Source organism: Littorina saxatilis, linkage group LG4 (assembly GCF_037325665.1).
Source record: "Littorina saxatilis isolate snail1 linkage group LG4, US_GU_Lsax_2.0, whole genome shotgun sequence".
NCBI lineage: Eukaryota > Metazoa > Mollusca > Gastropoda > Littorinimorpha > Littorinidae > Littorina > Littorina saxatilis.
The window spans coordinates 16,085,832-16,104,299 of NC_090248.1; the positions used below are offsets into that span (position 1 = coordinate 16,085,832).

Consider the following 18,468-nt stretch of genomic DNA (forward strand, 5'->3'; position numbering starts at 1 on the left):
TGGCAAGTCATTTCACGTTTCTCAGGTGGTTTTTTTGCAGGTGTAGCCTGACGTGGACACCGACACGATCCGTGCAGCAGAGTTGCGTGGCTTGACGATAAATCCATCTGTTCTATCGAGGTCCATGAAGCGCTGTTATTGGGGGAAGTTTGGACGGAACATTGTTTCTTAGGCGTGGATGCGGCCGTTGGAGTGCGGAAAGTCAATTCATTTTCACTTAGAGTTGAGAAATCCTCATGGTCATTGTCACTTTTCTGTGTAACATTTCCAACGCCACCACTGCAGTCAGTCTTTTCTTTGATCGTGGGCTGCATTTTCTTTCCACAGACACCAGTCTTTGGGCGACCCCCTCTACCGAGTTGTTGATGGTGAAAACACACAGAACACCCTAACACACTGAGGTTTACATTAAATTCAGTCCAGATCAACTTTGAGGATTCAAGATCAGTCCGAGCATTGTGTTGCATTTTTTCCGATGAAGGCATTGCCTCGATTCTTTTTATCCGTCTATAACAGCTCCTGCACATTCTTGTTGAATGTTTTGTGTCGACATCTTCTTATTCAATCCATGAACCTGATAGCAACATTTCATTGAGGCAGATGCGCCTTCATCCTTTTTGACTCACATGCGAAGCAAAAGTGAGTCTATGTACTCACCCGAGTCGTCCGTCCGTCCGTCCCCCCCGTCCGTCCGGCCGGAAAACTTTAACGTTGGATATTTCTTGGACACTATTAAGTCTATCAACACCTGATGTGGCCTGATGGTGTATGGTTACAAGATCTCAAAAAACATGTGCGGCAACTTGACCTCACTTCAAGTTCAAGGTCACAGGGGCCGTAATTGTTGTCTTAAAACGACCATTTTTCACATTTTCGCATTTTTTTCTGAAGTTATCGAGAATGGCAACCTTAGCTATGTATGCTATACAGGGCAATGTAAGCCCTATCTTTGGACACCAGTTTGGTTGACCTTGCTTCAAGGTCAAGGTCGCAAGGGTCCTTTAAAGTTGGATTGTATACATAGTTTGAAGTGACCTTGACCCTGAACTATGGAAGATAACTGTTTCAAACTTAAAAATTATGTGAGGCACATGTTATGCTTTCATCATGAGACACATTTGGTCACATATGATCAAGGTCAAGGTCACTTTGACCCTTATGAAATGTGACCAAAATAAGGTAGTGAACCACTAAAAGTGACCATATCTCATGGTAGAAAGAGCCAATAAGCACCATTGTACTTCCTATGTCTTGAATTAACAGCTTTGTGTTGCATGACCTTGGATGACCTTGACCTTGGGTCAAGGTCACATGTATTTTGGTAGGAAAAATGTGTAAAGCAGTTCTTAGTGTATGATGTCATTGCTAGGTTTAGTTATAGGTCAAGGTCATGTAAAGGTCAAGGTCAAGCATGTGAGTCGTATGGGCTTTGCCCTTCTTGTTAATAGATCTTCTGCCACACACTCTACAAAGAGAATGTAGTCTCTGTTCATGTAACTGTTCTGTATGCACTTGGTCCGCTTTATTTGCCATTACACGGGTGGTTACTCACTTCACTAAACCGCGTAACATTTTACAACACACTGATAGTAGTCTTCATGAGACACATAGAGAATGAGAAAATAAATAAAACATACGCAATCAAAATCATGTGTGCCACCTGAGATACTGACACTAGCATCGGATTAACACTGCTGGCTTAGCGGAGGTCAAATCAAACACCGAGTCACTTTTGAGTCAATAAGAAACACTATGAAGCACATCACATATTCTGGTTTTACTTTTATTCAGAATACATGCCCAGTGAACAACGTCCACGATGGAAGTGATATCATTAGCGGGATGCGCCGCTTTTTACTTAAAAACAATTTACATTCCAGAGATAAACTCTGGCCCCTGCAGAGACAAGCGAGCTGCAGAGATTATAAACATTAGCCGAGGTGCGCGGCACCACGCTGACCCTTTATCGCACCTCCCCATCAACACCCTTTCACCGCTTGGGAAAATAATTAGGCTGTGCTTGTTCTACACATGCTATGCTTTGCGGGGGTGTACACATTTTAATTGTGTTTTGTGCGATGCGATGTCCACGGACGATGCCGATGGAAGTTGATGATATTTTCAGAAAACGAAGACAACACAACACGGTCGCAAACATTTACCTTTATTCAAATGCAAGCTTACGCACACAACCATGGTCAATTCTTATCAATTTTATATGAACGTGTAGGGCAAAGGGTGTACTTTAAGATTATGAATGTTTTAGTACTGATTAATAAACGCATAGAGCAACACAAGTGAAAAACAAAGCCAATCAGTTTATTCACAAAGACAGCGGGAGATTGCTTGTAGCATTAACGCAGCGTGACTCATCACAGTGCGTGCCTCCAGCCGCGTAAAGACTGGCACACAGCGCAGCATACAGACACGGCTCGGCTGGAAACTAACTGTTCACCCCCACCGTTGCGGGAAACAGCTGTGTGGTCGTCTCAGCAGGCATAGATCAACAGAATTGATGTTCTGCCCTGGAGCCTGGAGTAAAATAAAGCCTGTTTTGGATATCTTTCAGTAGCACGCATCATACTTAACACTGTATGAATCGGTCTTTTTTTCACTTCATAAGGGAGGAGTTGAGGCCAACTGAGAATCAGTTTGAAGAAGACGTAAAGGAACTTGCTGTAAAGACCGGTGGCAGCAGATACTCTGCGGGTGGTGCCAATGGGTCGTTGCAGCCCCAGGTATCCCAGGGTGTGCCCCAGACGTCCTGCAGCCCCTACCTGACGGGCCCCACAGCCCTGCAGATCAAACAGCGACTTCAGATTGGTGCCACGCCCACCATGTACCACAGTGACGGCATGGAGTCTGACGATTCTCTTGCTTCAGACAATGAAAGGTAGCAACACCACACTCCCTTATTTTATGCCGGACATTACAGAGGATTGTGCTATGTTTACTCTGTGTTATTTGGTATTATCAATACAGATTAATACCAGTTGAACTCATGGAAAAAAAATGGTTTTGATGCAGGCAGGAGGGCCATGTATCTTACCCGGCACTGCTGAGCAGCACACAAAGTTTTCGGCCGGACTTCAACATGGCAGATGATGACATTCTGTCCTACACATCAACAGAGTTTGAAGGAAACGATCCCATACCAGCTTCATCCAGCCATTTTGCCAGAGATATTCTGCTCAACATGAATCTCTCAGGTCAGTCATATGTGCAGGAACATCACTAGTGGCCAAACCAAAATGAATGTAGAATTTATCATCTTTAGCCATCACTGTGAAGAAGGCAGTGGGTATTTCTCGTATCATGGATAAAGGTGTGAAGTGTCATGAACTGAAATAGGGTGAACAACAATAGGTAAGACATGCATGCCTTATTTGCAAGTTCGATCTTTTAGCTTTGAACAAAAGCATTCACTTACCCTATACTGCTTGACAAAGAAGCTGACACAACGTACGGAGCAAAAGTGTTTTTGTTAACTGTTCTTAATGTGTGCACATTAAAACAGTTGGCAACAAAATCTAGAGGCAAAAATAGGTTATTTTTGTGACTGCAGACCCGTCAACGCTGGTGCAAGTTCAGGACTACATTCGTGAGACAAAGCGCCAGGTTGAGCAGGAGAGGAACCAGCGCACAGTGCTGGACAACAAACTGCGGCTGATGGCCAAAGAGAAACAAGAGTTGTCCAGGTTTGTGATCACTCCTCCTCATTCTTGTAGGCACTTAGGCTTTTTGTGAGAGATTTGACACCAAAAGAACTTGACGGAAATTTCATTTTATGTTTTTTTTGCCACCACAGCAATTTTTATTTAATTTATCAGTAACAGAAGTATTTTTGTCTCCATACATGCAGAACTAAAGGACTGATTGAATGTAATCAATGGCTGTACAGTGGAACTAACCCTGATTGAATGTAATCAATAGCTGTACAGTGGAACTAACCCTGATTGAATGTAATCAATAGCTGTACAGTGGAACTAACCCTGATTGAATGTAATCAATAGCTGTACAGTGGAACTAACCCTGATTGAATGTAATCAATAGCTGTACAGTGGAACTAACCCTGATTGAATGTAATCAATAGCTGTACAGTGGAACTAACCCTGATTGAAGACTCCCTGTCCCCTTTGAAGACCATGATTTCTCGGATTTACTGTTTATAACTTCTGTAAATTTAGCCCCCTTTTAAGGTCTGATTTGTTCAGATATTTGGAGCTTTGTAAAGGCCGGGTTTCCACTGTATCATCTTATTGAAATGTTCACAAACTCAAAGAAGAAGGTGTACCCATCCTTTACTGTACCTCTTGTTTTTTGCCTCTGAAGTTTGGTGTTCCTCAGGGCTCAGTTCTGGGCCCGATCCATTTTACGTTATATATACAGCCCCTTTCGCAAGTGATCCAGCAACACATGTTTGATTTCCACAAATATGCAGATGACAAAAAAAAAGAGAAAGCTGCCCCTCCATGTGATTTCCGAAAACTTCTGATGACACCACACTGTGTGTCCAGGATGTCAAAAAAATGGATGAAAAAAATAAACTGAAGTTAAATGATGACAAAACAGAACTCATGGCTGTAGGAAGTAATCATTGTCTGAAACTCATGGTATCGACACATGATCTCACCCTTGGTAAAGACTCTGTCCCATTTCAGTCAGTAGTAAAATACCTTGGAGGTTAATTACCTTGATCAGGACCTCTCCATGAACAAACACATTTTCCATCTCTGTCGGTCCTGCTATCTCCATTTACGCAAGAGACCGGCACGATTGGCCTAGTGGTAAGGCATCCGCCCCGTGATCGGGAGGTCGTGGGTTCGAACCCCGGCCGGGTCATACCTAAGACTTTAAAATTGGCAATCTAGTGGCTGCTCCGCCTGGCGTCGGGCATTATGGGGTTAGTGCTAGGACTGGTTGGTCCGGTGTCAGAATAATGTGACTGGGTGAGACATGAAGCCTGTGCTGCGACTTCTGTCTTGTGTGTGGCGCACGTTATATGTCAAAGCAGCACCGCCCTGATATGACCCTTCGTGGTCGGCTGGGCGTTAAGCAAACAAACAAAAAATTAACGCAAGATCAATACCATTCGCCCATTCCTCTTAGTCACGTCTACTACTCAGTGAGTTTCTTCTCTTGTCCTCTCTAGGCTTGACTATTGCAACTCTGTTCTTTCTGGTGTCCCTTCATTACCCTCCTCAGCCGCCTTCAAAAGGTTCAGAACTGTGCGGCTAGAGTTGTTCTGCGTAAGCGCAAAATACATCGCGCTACACCTCTCCTCAAAAAGCTCCATTGGCTTCCTGTTAAAGCGAGAGTTGAGTACAAAATTGCATTTCTTGCTTTTCGGCACTTTGGCAAGACCCTTCTCCCATACCTATCCTCAGTACTGCACATCTTGAAGAACCAGCTCTGAAAAGCTCCTCAAACTACTAAAATTTAAACTGGAAACATAGAGAGAGAGAAAAATTCAAGTTTTACGCCCTCACGGCAAAGCCATTAGGGGCATGTGTCCGGATTTTACTCCGACTTTAGATGAGATACTCAAGTGTATGCTTGGATACCGTCTCTGGGTCTGCACATAAAGTTGACGTGTTCGCCCCGGACCGGATTCGAACCCGCGACCCTAGGATCACAAGTCAAGTGCTCTACCACCTGAGCTACCCCTGGAAACATACAGAAAAAAATGCTTTAAGTATCAAGCCCCTTCTGTTTGAAATTCTCTGCCCGCTGACCTCCGCAGTTGCTCATCCCTATCACAGTTCAAATCTAAACTAAAAACACACCTTTTTCAAAAACATCTACCATGAATACACTTTCAAGCCTGGTCTGTTCCTGATGTTCAATTTTGCCTCATGTACTGTACATATTTCTCAGGTATGTGTGTTGCGCGAGCGTGCGCGCGTGCATGTGTGCGTGTGTTTGTGATAATGTATTACAAGTGCAAAGTTTGTTATAGTGTGTGTGTGAGTGCGCATGTGTTTGTCATAATGTTTTGTAGTGCAATGTGTTATTCATTGATATGTGTGTGACTGCACTGTAAATAATGTTATGTTTTTGTTTTTCCCCCTAATGATGGTACAGCGCTTTGAGCAGGGTTTAATCCTGGATACACATGTTTTATGAATATTATGCATTATTATTATTATTATTATTATTATTTACTATCTGTGGACCGCTGATTCCGGACTTACCCCCTTTTAAGACTGCAGTGTTTGTTTCTGTCCATATTTACTCCACTTTAAGAATCCTTCATTCTTAAGACTGATTTTCTCAGATTGGTTTAGGTCATAAGGGGAGGCCACTGTTGTTGTGCTGGTACGTCTTGAATTTCTTTCCAATAGGAAGGTGGAGAGCATTACAGAGGCTAAGCAGTCTCTGGAACAAACTAAACTGGACCTGGAAGTACGGATCAGATCTCTGGAGTGAGTATCAACTTCTTTTCCAATGCTTCTTCGTTAGGAGCAATAATCAGCTTCCAGTTGACTATATCTTGGCCATTTTTCCATCATTCCTTTTTCCCTTCAGCGTCAAACATTAATCACATTAAATTACATATTCTTACTCCGATTCACATAATAGCATTGACGCAGTCGAGATGCTAAGGTGTCTGAAAAAACGCTATCCCGTCTATAGTATAAGGGAAGCAACCCAAGCAAAAAAGTAGCAAGCTTGCTACCCAGGGTTGCCTCCCGTAGCGTGAGTCACGCCACAGATCTCGTATCCAATACGAGACACCCTCATTCGACTCCTTTCAGCCAGAGAGACAGGTCGTGCTTTGATTTCGCTCCTAGGCCGTTTTTGCTGTCTGCTTGACACCCACCGGCCTCGGCTCCCCGTCTGCTCCTAGCTGTTTCTAGCTGGTGAGATTGTTCCTTGCATTGTTGTTGTTTGCATTGTTCATTCTGCTGAGAATTTTCGTCCGCCGGACTTATGAATTTTGCTCAGTAGTTTGCTGTTGTGGCCGCCATTTTGGTCGCCATTTTTCGCTAGCACGTGGTGTTTTTGCTGGTTGGTTTGGGTCCGTGCTACGGACTTTGAGCGTTTTACCAGTAACATTTGTTAGCTACTTTCGGTGGCTTGTACGTTAGTGCTAGTTAATTCTGCTGAAGTTTTTGCGTCCTAGAGACTCGGTTACTTTTCAGTAGTTTGTTTTCTCTTGTTGCCAGCATGGCAGATAGTGAGAAAAAACGGGCGGTGAAGGCCGAGGGTAAGGGCAAGGGCCCTGGTAAACCTAAGTCCTCGGCTTCCACCTCTTCTTCTAAGAACCCATGGTTCACGTTTCTGATCCTAAGACTAACACTGTCTTTTCTGTGCCTATTTCGGCGCCGGAGGAGACTTCGTCTGGCTCTCGGTCGGCAGGTTCGGCCGCTAGTGCGTCCGTTTCTAACCCTGTACCTGCGCCGGAGGCTGGCGCTCTTGTTGCTAGCCTTATGTCTTCTCTGCTTCCAGAGATTAGGACTCTTGTCCGTGCAGAAATGTCGCGTGTGGACCCTGTGACCAGCTCTGCCCCCCTCCCGGGGATATGCTACCCTCGGTCGTTGGCTTCCTTTGTGGCGCCGGCTTCATCGGTTCCCCGATGTTCTTTACCCGGACCTCCGCCGCTCACCTGTGTTTCCGGATCGCTGGTCCAGCCTGCTGGCTCCCGTGATGTCTCTGGACTCCACTCGCCGGGAGGCGTTTCTCTTCTTGGCCGGCACTCGGTGGCTTCCGCTTGCGGGAGTGCACCTGAGCAGGTCCCTTCGGGGATGCGGTCAATGCAAGGTATGTGCTCGCAGCAGCCGGCTTCGGCAGCTGCCCTTCCGGTTCCCGGAAGTAGTGGTTCACTGGAAAGCGGACAGACCATGGTCCCATCCGGTTCGAGCTGCGCTTTACGTAAGCAGTCGTTCGCGGCAGCTTCTCTTCCGGCTCCGGCCGGAAGTGTTGGTTCACTGGTTTGCGGACAGCCCATGGTCCTTTCCGGTTCGAGCCTTGCCCTGCTACAGCAGCCGTTTCTGGCAGCTGCGCTTCCTGCCTGGGCGGGAAGTGTAGGTCAAGCGGGTCGTGCACAGTCATCTGTCACTTCCGGTTCCGGCCTCGGGCTTCCGGGTTGCAGCTCGCAGACTCCTCAGCACCAGCTATGGCATAGTTCTGCTGTTGCGTCTGCACTCCTGGCTCTTCCCGGTGTTTCCGGTTCGGTTCCCGCTGCTTCCGTTGGGTCGCCGGTGAATTTCGAATACGGTAGTTCTCCTGGGCATTCAGGCTTTTTGCCTCTGTTGGGACAGCAGCAGCCACCCACTTCGGTGGTGACCGCCAGCTCCTCTCTTCAGCTGCCTTCGGTTGTTGATGACTCTCACCATCCTCTCAGTCAGGGAGTGAGTTTCATTGATGGCCAACAGGATGAGCGTTTGGCTTCCGGCCTTCCCTCGCAGCGTCATTTGTCGGGTTCCTTCGGCTATGGGCCGTCCCCTTCAGGTGGCGTTTCGGACTTCGGGTCCGTGGACGAGGAGCAGCTGCCGTCGGCGGCTCCGGCCAGCTTCAGAGTTGCGCTAGAAGCTGCCGCGGAAGTCACTTCGCGATATTTCCCGGAAGGGGCTTTGTCTTCGGCCACGCCTTTGGCGTCTGGTCCTTCGGCGATGGCGGACTTCCGGTGGGCGAAGGAGGAGGATAGCTACTTCCTGTTTGAAGAATCACCGTCAGTGGCTTTCCAGCTTTCTCGTTTGTTCGCCAAACCCGCTCCTGCCGGCAGCGGCTTGCCTTCAGCGGCAGTTCCGGTTCTGGTGCCGCACGGCCCAGCTCCGGAGCTGGCTTTGCCTTACTTGGCTGCTGCGACACAGGCAGACTTCTTCGTGCCCTTGGCGGCTCCAAGGAAGTTGCCTTGGCCAAAGGTTTCGCGGAACCTTCTTTCGTCATTCGCTCTGCCGCGTGCACCGTTACCGGTCACGCCGGCATTGCTCCCCCTTTTGACGAAGCCTCTGAAGAAGGATTCCGTTCTGCCGCTCTCGGAGCAGACTCTCCTTTCCTCTGAGGAGGTGGGAAGGCAGCTCTTGGAACTCAGTTCCATTTCCGAGACTATCCTTCGGGCGCTTTCTCGTGCTCTTACCGAGTCTTTGGCTCCCTTTACCCTGAGTAAGGAGCAAGATTCGGAGGACGTGTCCACACTCCTCTCCACGCTGGCAAGGGTGAACGAGGAGCAAATGAGATTGTCCTCTCTGCAGTACGTACATGCTGTCTCGTGCAGAAGGGACTTGTTTCTCGCCCACTCCCAGTTTTCTGAGGAGTCGACGAGAAACACTCTCAGATCGTCGCCCTTGGTGGACGGTGCTCTCTTCGGCAACCTGGCCTCTGATGCCAGGAAGCAGGAGATTGACACCAACAGGGAACAGCAGTTCTCTTCTTTTGCACTTCAGGCTCTGAAGCAGCAAAAGCAGGCCGCTCCTAAGCAGGCTCAGCCGAAACAGGCTAAGTCCTCCGCTCAGGCGCACCCTGCTTCCCGGAAAAGATCTGGTGCCTCTTCCCGCGGGTCGGGCAAGAGATCTGCTTCACGTAGGGGTAGGGGCTCTTCCAGTGGAAAGCCCCACCCCCAATGAAGCGTTCCCGGCTTCACCCCCCCCGCCCTCCACCTTGGTGATGGCGGGGGGCCTTGCTCGGGCACTTCCACATTGGCTGGCCGCCATACGCAGCCGATGGTTAGTGGGTGTCGTGAAGTCGGGATTTCGCTTGCTCTGGCTGGGGGACAAGGCCCCTCTTACCAGGTGTCCTCCAGCCTTCAAGCCCCCCTTCTCACAGGAGGCAAAGGCCGTCCTCCAGTCGGAGGTTGCCTCACTGGTAGAGAAGGGCGCGGTGGAAGCGGTCTCGGACCACAGCTCCCCGGGGTTTTATGGACGGCTCTTCGCGGTCCCCAAGGCTTCGGGAGCTTGGCGTCCTGTCCTGGACCTATCGTTTCTCAACACTTTTCTGAGAACGATTCGGTTCAAGATGGAGACGCCTGCCTCGGTCCGGGACGCTCTCCGCCCAGGAGATTGGGTGACCTCGATAGACTTGACGGATGCGTACTTCCACATTCTGGTGCATCCCGCCGACCGGAAATGGCTCCGTTTCCGGTGGGCCGGTCAAGTCTACCAGTTCCGCGCACTCCCATTTGGGCTGTCCCTCGCCCCGTGGATTTTTACCATGGTGGTGAGGCAGCTCTGCGCGCTGGTGAGGTCACAGGGAGTGCGGCTGCGAGCATACCTTGACGACTGGCTCATCATGGGCCAGAGCGAGGCTCTCTGTACGCAGCACACTCTCTTGGTTCTCCGGGAGGCCAGCTTGCTGGGTTTCTCGGTCAACCACGCGAAGTCAGAGCTCGTGCCGTCTCAGTCATTCACTTACCTGGGGATGACGTTCAACACGGTCGCCTGGACTGTCCAATTTTCGCAGAAGCGGGTGGACAAGCTCCAGGCTCTCATACGCTCTACTTCGCTTCTCCTGCGGGCTTCGCTCCGGACTCTGGCCTCCATCCTGGGGCAGATGGAGTCCATGGCCCTTCTGGTTCCACTGGGGAGAGTTCACAAACGCCCGCTTCAGTACGCGCTGAAGCCGTTTGTGGACTCTCCTTGTGTGGATTGGAACACTCTGGTTCCCCTAGGGGATTGGTTCCAGACTGCAACCCTCCCGTGGCTGGACCCGGGATGGGTATGCAGGGGGGTTCCCATTGTTCCCCCTCCGCCCAACATGGACCTTTTCACAGATGCGTCCCTGCTGGGTTGGGGGGCTCACACGGACCGGCTCACGGCCTCCGGACTGTGGTCTGTGGAACAGAGCACATGGCATATCAACTCGCTGGAGTTGGAGGCCGTGTTTCTTGCTCTGGTCGCGTTCCTCCCTTCCCTGGCGGCCAAGCGTGTGCGTCTGTTCACAGACAACACGACAGTGGCTGCCTATGTGAACAAACAGGGAGGTTCGCGGTCCCCCACTCTCTCCCGCAGAATGTGCGAGATCCTCACCTGGTGCTCCCAGCGTGGGATCTCTCTCTCAGCGCGTTACCTGCCAGGGAGTCTCAACACACTAGCGGATGCGCTCAGCCGCTCCGACAGGGTGTTGCAGGCGGAATGGACCATCACGCATGGTGCCCTACTCCGTCTTTGGGCTGTGGCTCCGAAGCCTCTGGTGGATCTCTTCGCCACCAGATTCTCCAAGCGCCTTCCGGTGTTTGTCTCTCCCTTCCCCGATCCGGAAGCGTGGGAGACCAACGCCTTGGACATCTCCTGGACAGGGCTGGAGGCTTACGCCTTTCCGCCCTTCCAGCTTCTCAGCCAAGTCCTCAGGAAGGCGGAATTGGAGAGGCCGTCTCTGCTTCTGGTCACCCCGCTGTGGCCGTCTCAGCCCTGGTTTCCGGACCTTCTGAGACTCGCACGCGGCCCTCCAATTCCTCTTGCTCTGGTAAGAGGCGAACTTGTTCAGCCTCGCACCGGAGTGCCTCACGAGCACCCGCAGTCTCTCAATCTTCACGTGTGGAGACTGTGAGGTCCGCTCTGAGGCGGTCTGGAGCTTCCGACCGCACTTTGGAGTTGGTGCAGCGCTCACATAGGGCCTCCACCTCCTCAGTGTATTTGTCGCATTGGCGTGCCTGGGTCACCTGGTGTCAGTCTCATGGGCTGAACCCGGTGGCCCCTCGCACTATGCACGTCGCCAACCACTTAGCGGATTTGTATTCCCGTGGGGCTTCTGCCTCCTCCTTGAAGGTTCGCAGGTCGGCGATCGCCTCGACTCTTAAACAGATTGGTCATACCATCAATATTAGCGGAGTTGTTGCTGGAGTGATTAAGGGCGCGTCCCTGGAGGACGTCAAGCGCTCCTCTTTGCCCAAGTGGGACCTCTTCCTGGTCCTGGAGTTCCTCCGCTCTGCGGATTTTGAACCTCTGGAAGACTCTAGTCTCATAAACCTTACACGTAAGGCTCTGTTCCTTCTCCTTCTCGCCTCCGCTCGTAGAGGCAGCGAGGTTCACGCCCTTTCTGGCAGTCCTCAGGACATTGCCCGGGAACGGGACGGTTCTCTGTCTTTGCATTTTCGCGAGGCCTTTCTGGCCAAGAATCAGACACCGGACCAGCCTTCTCCTTGCGTTCTGGTGAAGCCTCTGTCCCATATGTTGGCGCAGGATGACCCAGATATGGTCAAATGTCCGGTTAGGGCCCTGGAGGCCTATTTGGCTCGCATTCAGCCCATTCGGTCGAGCTCGCAGAAGCTCCTGTTCATTTCCTTGAACACGTCTATGGAGAAATCGAGGACTACCTTGGCCAGGTGGGTGTCGGCTCTCATAAAACAAGCTTATGTGTGGAGTCTGGCACAAAGGGGGGGGGGGGGCTCAGCCTGCCTTCCCTCTCGATTCAGCCCGAATGCACGAGTCCCGGGCATGGGCGTCTTCCTTGGCCGTTCTGAGGTCTCGAAGACTTGACGATGTCTTGCGCACAGCCTACTGGCGCTCGGACGACGTCTTCATTTCATTCTACTTGAGAGACATCGCCGCTGTCTGCCGTGATGGTTCACGGACTCTCCCTGCCTTGGTGGCAGCGGGGCAATGCCTCTCCAGAACATAAGAGTGAGTTTTAATTTTTTCTTTCTTACCCACCACCTTGTTGGAGTTATCTGCTATTATGTGATTCGGAGTAAGAATATGTAATTTAATCGAAAATTTTTAATTAGATTTTCATTTGATTAATATACTTACCCGAATCACATAGGTAATTCCCTCCCACCTTCCCCGCTTTTAGTTTCTATGTATTCTAGAAGTCGAATGAGGGTGTCTCGTATTGGATACGAGATCTGTGGCGTGACTCACGCTACGGGAGGCAACCCTGGGTAGCAAGCTTGCTACTTTTTTGCTTGGGTTGCTTCCCTTATACTATAGACGGGATAGCGTTTTTTCAGACACCTTAGCATCTCGACTGCGTCAATGCTATTATGTGATTCGGGTAAGTATATTAATCAAATGAAAATTTAATTAAAAATTTTCGATTACAGAGCACAAGTGAAAGATAGCGCTGCTAATATGTATAGGCGTGGGTGTTCGACAACAGCCTTTACATGTTTGAAGGAATGCAGAATGTTTAGGAATGCTAGGAAAAATCAACCTTTCTTTGAATCAGTTTCTGGAAATTCAAAAAGTCAAGCTAGTATTAAGGAAAATGTTGACTAAATTTGTCAACTAATATTAGTGCTCGCCCTGGCTTTCTTTGGACAACTTTTTTCAAATAAAATTAGTTGAGCTAGCAAGAAGGTAAGTATTATATTTTTTTGTCTTATATTGCCTGTCTCTGTATCAAGCCAACCTCAGGTCTGGTGCTTGAGGCACTTTTCTGTCAACAGTTCTGGGTGACACTTTTCTCCATAGCTTTAAACGTCAGACTGCATATTGGCATTGTCATATTAAACATGTCCTGTGTTTTTGACCAGATACAACCTTTCTGAGGAGCAGGAAAAGAGACGCAATGCTGAGCTGCTGCTGACTAAAACTAAGGAGCAGCTGGCTCGCAAGGAACAGCAATTCACCAAGTGAGTCATTTTGTAACATTATTATTCTATGCTCAGTAATTGTGTTTGTTTGCTGTCCCTTTTGACTCACCTGAGCAGTTACGAGATTTTTCGTAATGAGCAGTGTCAGACAGCAGACTTAACGGTAGGGTTTTGTCAAATGTTTTTCAAGCTAGAGCCTTCAAATATCCCACACTGGTAGGTTTAGATGATCTTCAGACACGACAAAAGTTTGGTTCACCCTCATCAAATTTCAAGGTCACAGCATGAAAATGTTTACTGGAGAAGATTTATCACAACTGAAAATATCCACTGAGCCATCAAGAAAAGAATGCAAAATAGTCAGTGACCTCAAATCCAAAAACGGATACAGTGGTACCTCTGTCTAATGACTTTGAAAGTGTAACTAAAAATCGGTCGTTATATGGAGGGGTTGTAATATAGAGTGTTTTTTTATGTCCATGTCAATGATCCGTTATGACATGGACGTTTGATTGATGCCGCCTGCAAAGTAATCATGTTATTCTTTCCTCAAAAGATTATGGTAACCAGTTTACTATTAAATCAATTACCCACACATAGTTTTTTTGCTTCTTTAATCCAGCCCCGTAACTGCTCGTGGGTTAAGGTTTACAATAGACACATTGAGGTCAAACGAAAGCATGCAAATAGATGTCGATATGTGAGTTACTAATCATAGTCATACGATACCCAGGACAGATTTGGTTAAAAACAGTGTCCCAAACGCAAGGTACCGAATTTATAACCCTTTGCAGATGTAAAGAACCGCGGCAGTGTGTGAAAATTGTAGCGAAAAGCGTCAGTTTTCACGATGAAACTTGACTCAAAGGACATAACTGTACTGCAGACTGTCAACGGATTTGAGTAATTTAGGACCCTACACTACTCACCTTCAAACTTCACTGACAGGACTCTGCGGAGAATTTATTGATTCAAGCGCACGCCTGGTTGCATATCGCGGGACTCGGTACGGATGAAAACCAAAAAATGTTTCTAGATTTCGAAATCATGTTCGTCGGACATTTTAGCTAGACTGAAAACGAGCTGTGGTGACGTGCATCGCAAAATTTCATGACGTCACCACAACTTTTAGTTTTGGGTTGATGTGCGGATTACTTTTATGACGTTAGTGTTACTTTGCGTGCGTATAAGGTAGGAGTTCTTGCAAAGTTCTTTGCAAAATAAAGTACCGGTACAGATCTGGCAAATGAGTTTTATCTACCGTACTTTCCGGGTGACAAGGCGCTTCGTTATACAAGACGCACCCCCTTCTTTTTAAAAAAAATTGTAATCCAGTCACCCATTGGACGCAGGGGGCCGATAGGGCGCACCAAAATGACCCAGTTTTTGCCATGAGAGGTGGTTCCCCTGTCATATCTGAGAGAGGAAACACTTCCTGCACCGGGCAGATGGTCAGCGATGAATTCGGTGCTTTCACCACCTACGTGGCTTACTCTCTCCTGTGATCGTACCCCACTGTCACCAGAGAACCTGGCAACTTGTGGAGAAGACATACCTTTAGTGAGCCCAGGCTCATGCAGAAGGGACACCAGCCGACCACCGGCATGCTGAGAAGCATGCACTTCCGCTTGAACCACGGAAGAAGCCGCCAAAGCGGAAACCGCTGCGGAAGCTGAAGCGGAACCGGAAGTGGAAGAAGAAGGTGAAGACCTGATTCTCCCCAACGAAGTGACATCAAAGAAGCCAGTCGGAAGTGAGCGGATCTCTGCTTTCGTAGCCGACAAATCGGCCGCCAAAGTTGATACCTGAGAACTTAACGTAAGTAGCAACGAAGCAATGTCGGAGGGCAACACACCTGAATAACCAGGAGCCCCCGACGCAACAACATGTTTATCAACATTCTTATCCGAAACATCTTTGTCACTACGAGTGACCTTGTCCTTTTACACGGACAAAATGGCGGACGACGGCTTGTCAACAACAACATCAACACATTTTTCAATTCCCGGTTCTACAAGAAAGAGAAGTGGCGGTATGTCCAGCACTCTTCTTTCTAGACGAGGAAACTTTCTTAGACGAAGTAGTACTAGTAGTAGGAGAAGCTGCAGCAGAAGCCTGTCTCAAACTAGTTCTATTCTTGGCGTTCTCCGCCATGGCAAAGCAAACTCACAAAAAATTTTCGTACTAGAAAAATTTTACAAGTTCACAAACCCACGACAAAATGTCGCCAAAGTTTTCGTAAAACAAGAAAGCTCTCACCCAAAAACAGCCAGGGTGCAGACAAAGCTCGGCGGCAGACCAAGGGGCGAAGTCAAAGTCAGGAGACAATGAAACAAGGCTGAAAACAGCCGGAGCGTACTTGATAAGCGACCAGTCTTGTTGAACGCTGAGTGTGGAATGATAAGATGGCGGCATATGCGCGCGCATACGGAAGTCAGACTTGATATTAGTCTGGCCTTATGGGATTGGTCACTCTTTTTTAGAGTGGTCTCCCTTGTAACCAAGGGGACGCGTACAGCGTGACTAGCACTGAACTAGAGTTAATTGCTATATGTGAGTTGGGTAAAGATATGTAATTTAAATATTATATATATACAATGCAAACAGTTTACAACATCAACATGTGAATCTGACATGCTGAGAATAGTTTAACATGAACTCCATTCTTAAATAAAGAATGTCACACCGCAATAATAAATATCGCATACCTCAAAAATACTGTAGTTGTAGTTATGAAGGTTTTTCACTCCTCAGTCTGGCCAGGGTATAGCCAAAACAAACAGCAAAAGGAGCCTTGTACAGACAGGTTGACTTCTTAGTAGGTGGTAACAGCTAACAATGCAGTGACACTGACAGCACACCAAAAATGCAGTAAACTTAGCTCACTACAAAAAGTATTCTTCCAAGCCAACATTGGCTACAAAACAGCCAATGAGAGTACAGTTTTCATAAGCCAATGAAAAATTGCCATACAAACAATAGGCACTTCAAATGAAGCATATTTTAAGAAATAATAAGCAGGCAACTGATTACTGCACAGGCACATGAAAAGATTATTCTTTTAAAGGACACAAACAAACGAAGTTAAAGTCAAAATATCCTGCCTGCCACAGATGTCCCTGCGCCGCTCCAGGTCTCTCCCTGCACTAGTGGCCGCGGGACAGATCTTGCCCAGATCATAACAGTGAGTAGCAATCTGCTTATATGTGAGTTGGAGATAAGAATCAAAGAGTTAAAAATAATTCAGAAAAGCGCACTTTACTATCAAGCGCTTTCGCTACTGTGCTATACTTGCTTGTCACTTCAAGCGATCAGCTACGTTTTCCATATAAATCATAGTGTGTCAGCGCTTTCAGTCTTGGTCCCAGGGTATCCGCGAAGCATTGATTTCCTGAAATGCAGTGCGTTCACTATCATCATTGACAGATTGACTAAATGTATTAATTTGGCTTCACACGACTTGTTTTAACTGTGCACGATGGCTCTTGTCAGAGATCAATATATCCCTTTTATTTTAATTGTGCGTTTTGAGTCTTTTCAGCATCAAAATGCCCTATTTATTTTAAATGAAATGGTGGCTTTTGTCAGTGATCAATATATACTCTTCAAAAAAGTTAAGAACCGGTCATGAAATTTTCACAATCTTTAACATTCGCCAAAAATCAAGGGTTTGACAATCTGATTGAAAGGTCACTTTTTTTCATTAACAAAAGGGTTGTGAGTCTTGCTCTAGGAAAATGTTTGGCAGGCAGTGTTACTGTGTCATGCTAAATAGGCGGAAAAAGTGAGGTTTTTTTTTTAAAAGGGGGCAGTTTTCAAAGTCCTTTGAAATCGGTGCAAGACATGCCAGGACAAAAACCAGTAATGCAGGTGCTACTACAGGGATCCAGCCCCGAATTGTGCACACAATTTTGTGTTTGTAAAATGACACACTGACAAAATAATGCAATGAAACAACATGCCCCTACAGTAAAACCTGTCTCTAACGGACACCCTTGGGGAATGGTAATAGTGTCCCTATTAGACAGGTGTCCCTTCTTCACAGGTGGAGGGGCCGGGGCAATATTTTACAAAGAGCACGTAAAATGAACAAGACACTTTTTGTCAGTCCTGTAGTATGTATTTATTGGATTGAACATGAGACTCACTGAAAATGTGAGTAAACAAATGATACATGTAGCAAACAACAACAACAACAACATCCCCCCCACCTACCCCGTTCCCTACACACACTGTGCATTCAAACTTACGCAAGTCGGACGTCACAAAGCTAAAAATAGCTGACTCTTCATCAGTCATTCAACGGGAAATTCCGCAGTGTGTCTTGACCAAATTGGGTCAGCTCTTGTTTCATTCAGTTTTTCTAGTCTCAGCATAAATGCATGGAACAAAAATTTAGCTGTGTTAACTATTGTTTCCTTCGAACGATTGCTTACAAAGAGAGAGAGATCATCACGTCTTCTTTTTCCGATTTGATCCTCGCGATCTGTGTTTTACCACATCCCATCTCCTTCGCCACATCTCGGCATGATTGGCCGCTATCTAGTTTTTTCAAGGCAGCGACACGCTGCTCTAAAGTCAACGCTTTTCTTTTTCCTGCTGGAGATTCCATTTTCAAACACAGTAGTCTACTGTTGCTTTTGGTTGTGACTGTATCCACAATGCGGAAAAGCGAAAGTGAGCGAAGCGAAAGTGAGTGAGCGAAAGTGGGTCTCCATCTAAACAAGCCACTGATTGGTCAGAAAAGGGACAGGACAACCAATCAACAACCATTTGTGCTACGGCTACGGCTGCCGAGCACTGTCTGCATAACAGTCGAGTTTTCGAAGTTGCGTTTTTATGTACGTTGTGTCCGTTTGTGACAGTGTTTACACTTCCTACGGTCCGAAAAATCGTGTCCGCGTCCGTAAGTGGCAGGTGTCCGCCCGTTAAAGGTTAGTTATTGTTGAAATCGTGTTCGTGCCATGATAAACTGTCCGTATGTAGCAGGTGGC

At 47.6% G+C, this 18,468-nt stretch overlaps 1 protein-coding gene across 3 annotated transcripts in view; it reads left to right on the top strand.

The window, feature by feature from the left end:
- Positions 1 to 18,468, top strand: part of LOC138964089 (ankyrin repeat domain-containing protein 26-like) — a 609,546-nt gene that overhangs the window by 179,812 nt on the left and 411,266 nt on the right. For all 3 annotated transcript variants that reach the window (XM_070335976.1, XM_070335974.1, XM_070335975.1), the window contains exons 22-26: positions 2,624 to 2,893; positions 3,028 to 3,209; positions 3,566 to 3,698; positions 6,345 to 6,425; positions 13,415 to 13,513. In XM_070335976.1, coding sequence (XP_070192077.1) covers positions 2,624 to 2,893; positions 3,028 to 3,209; positions 3,566 to 3,698; positions 6,345 to 6,425; positions 13,415 to 13,513 — 765 coding nt within the window. The remainder of the gene's footprint in view (positions 1 to 2,623; positions 2,894 to 3,027; positions 3,210 to 3,565; positions 3,699 to 6,344; positions 6,426 to 13,414; positions 13,514 to 18,468) is intronic.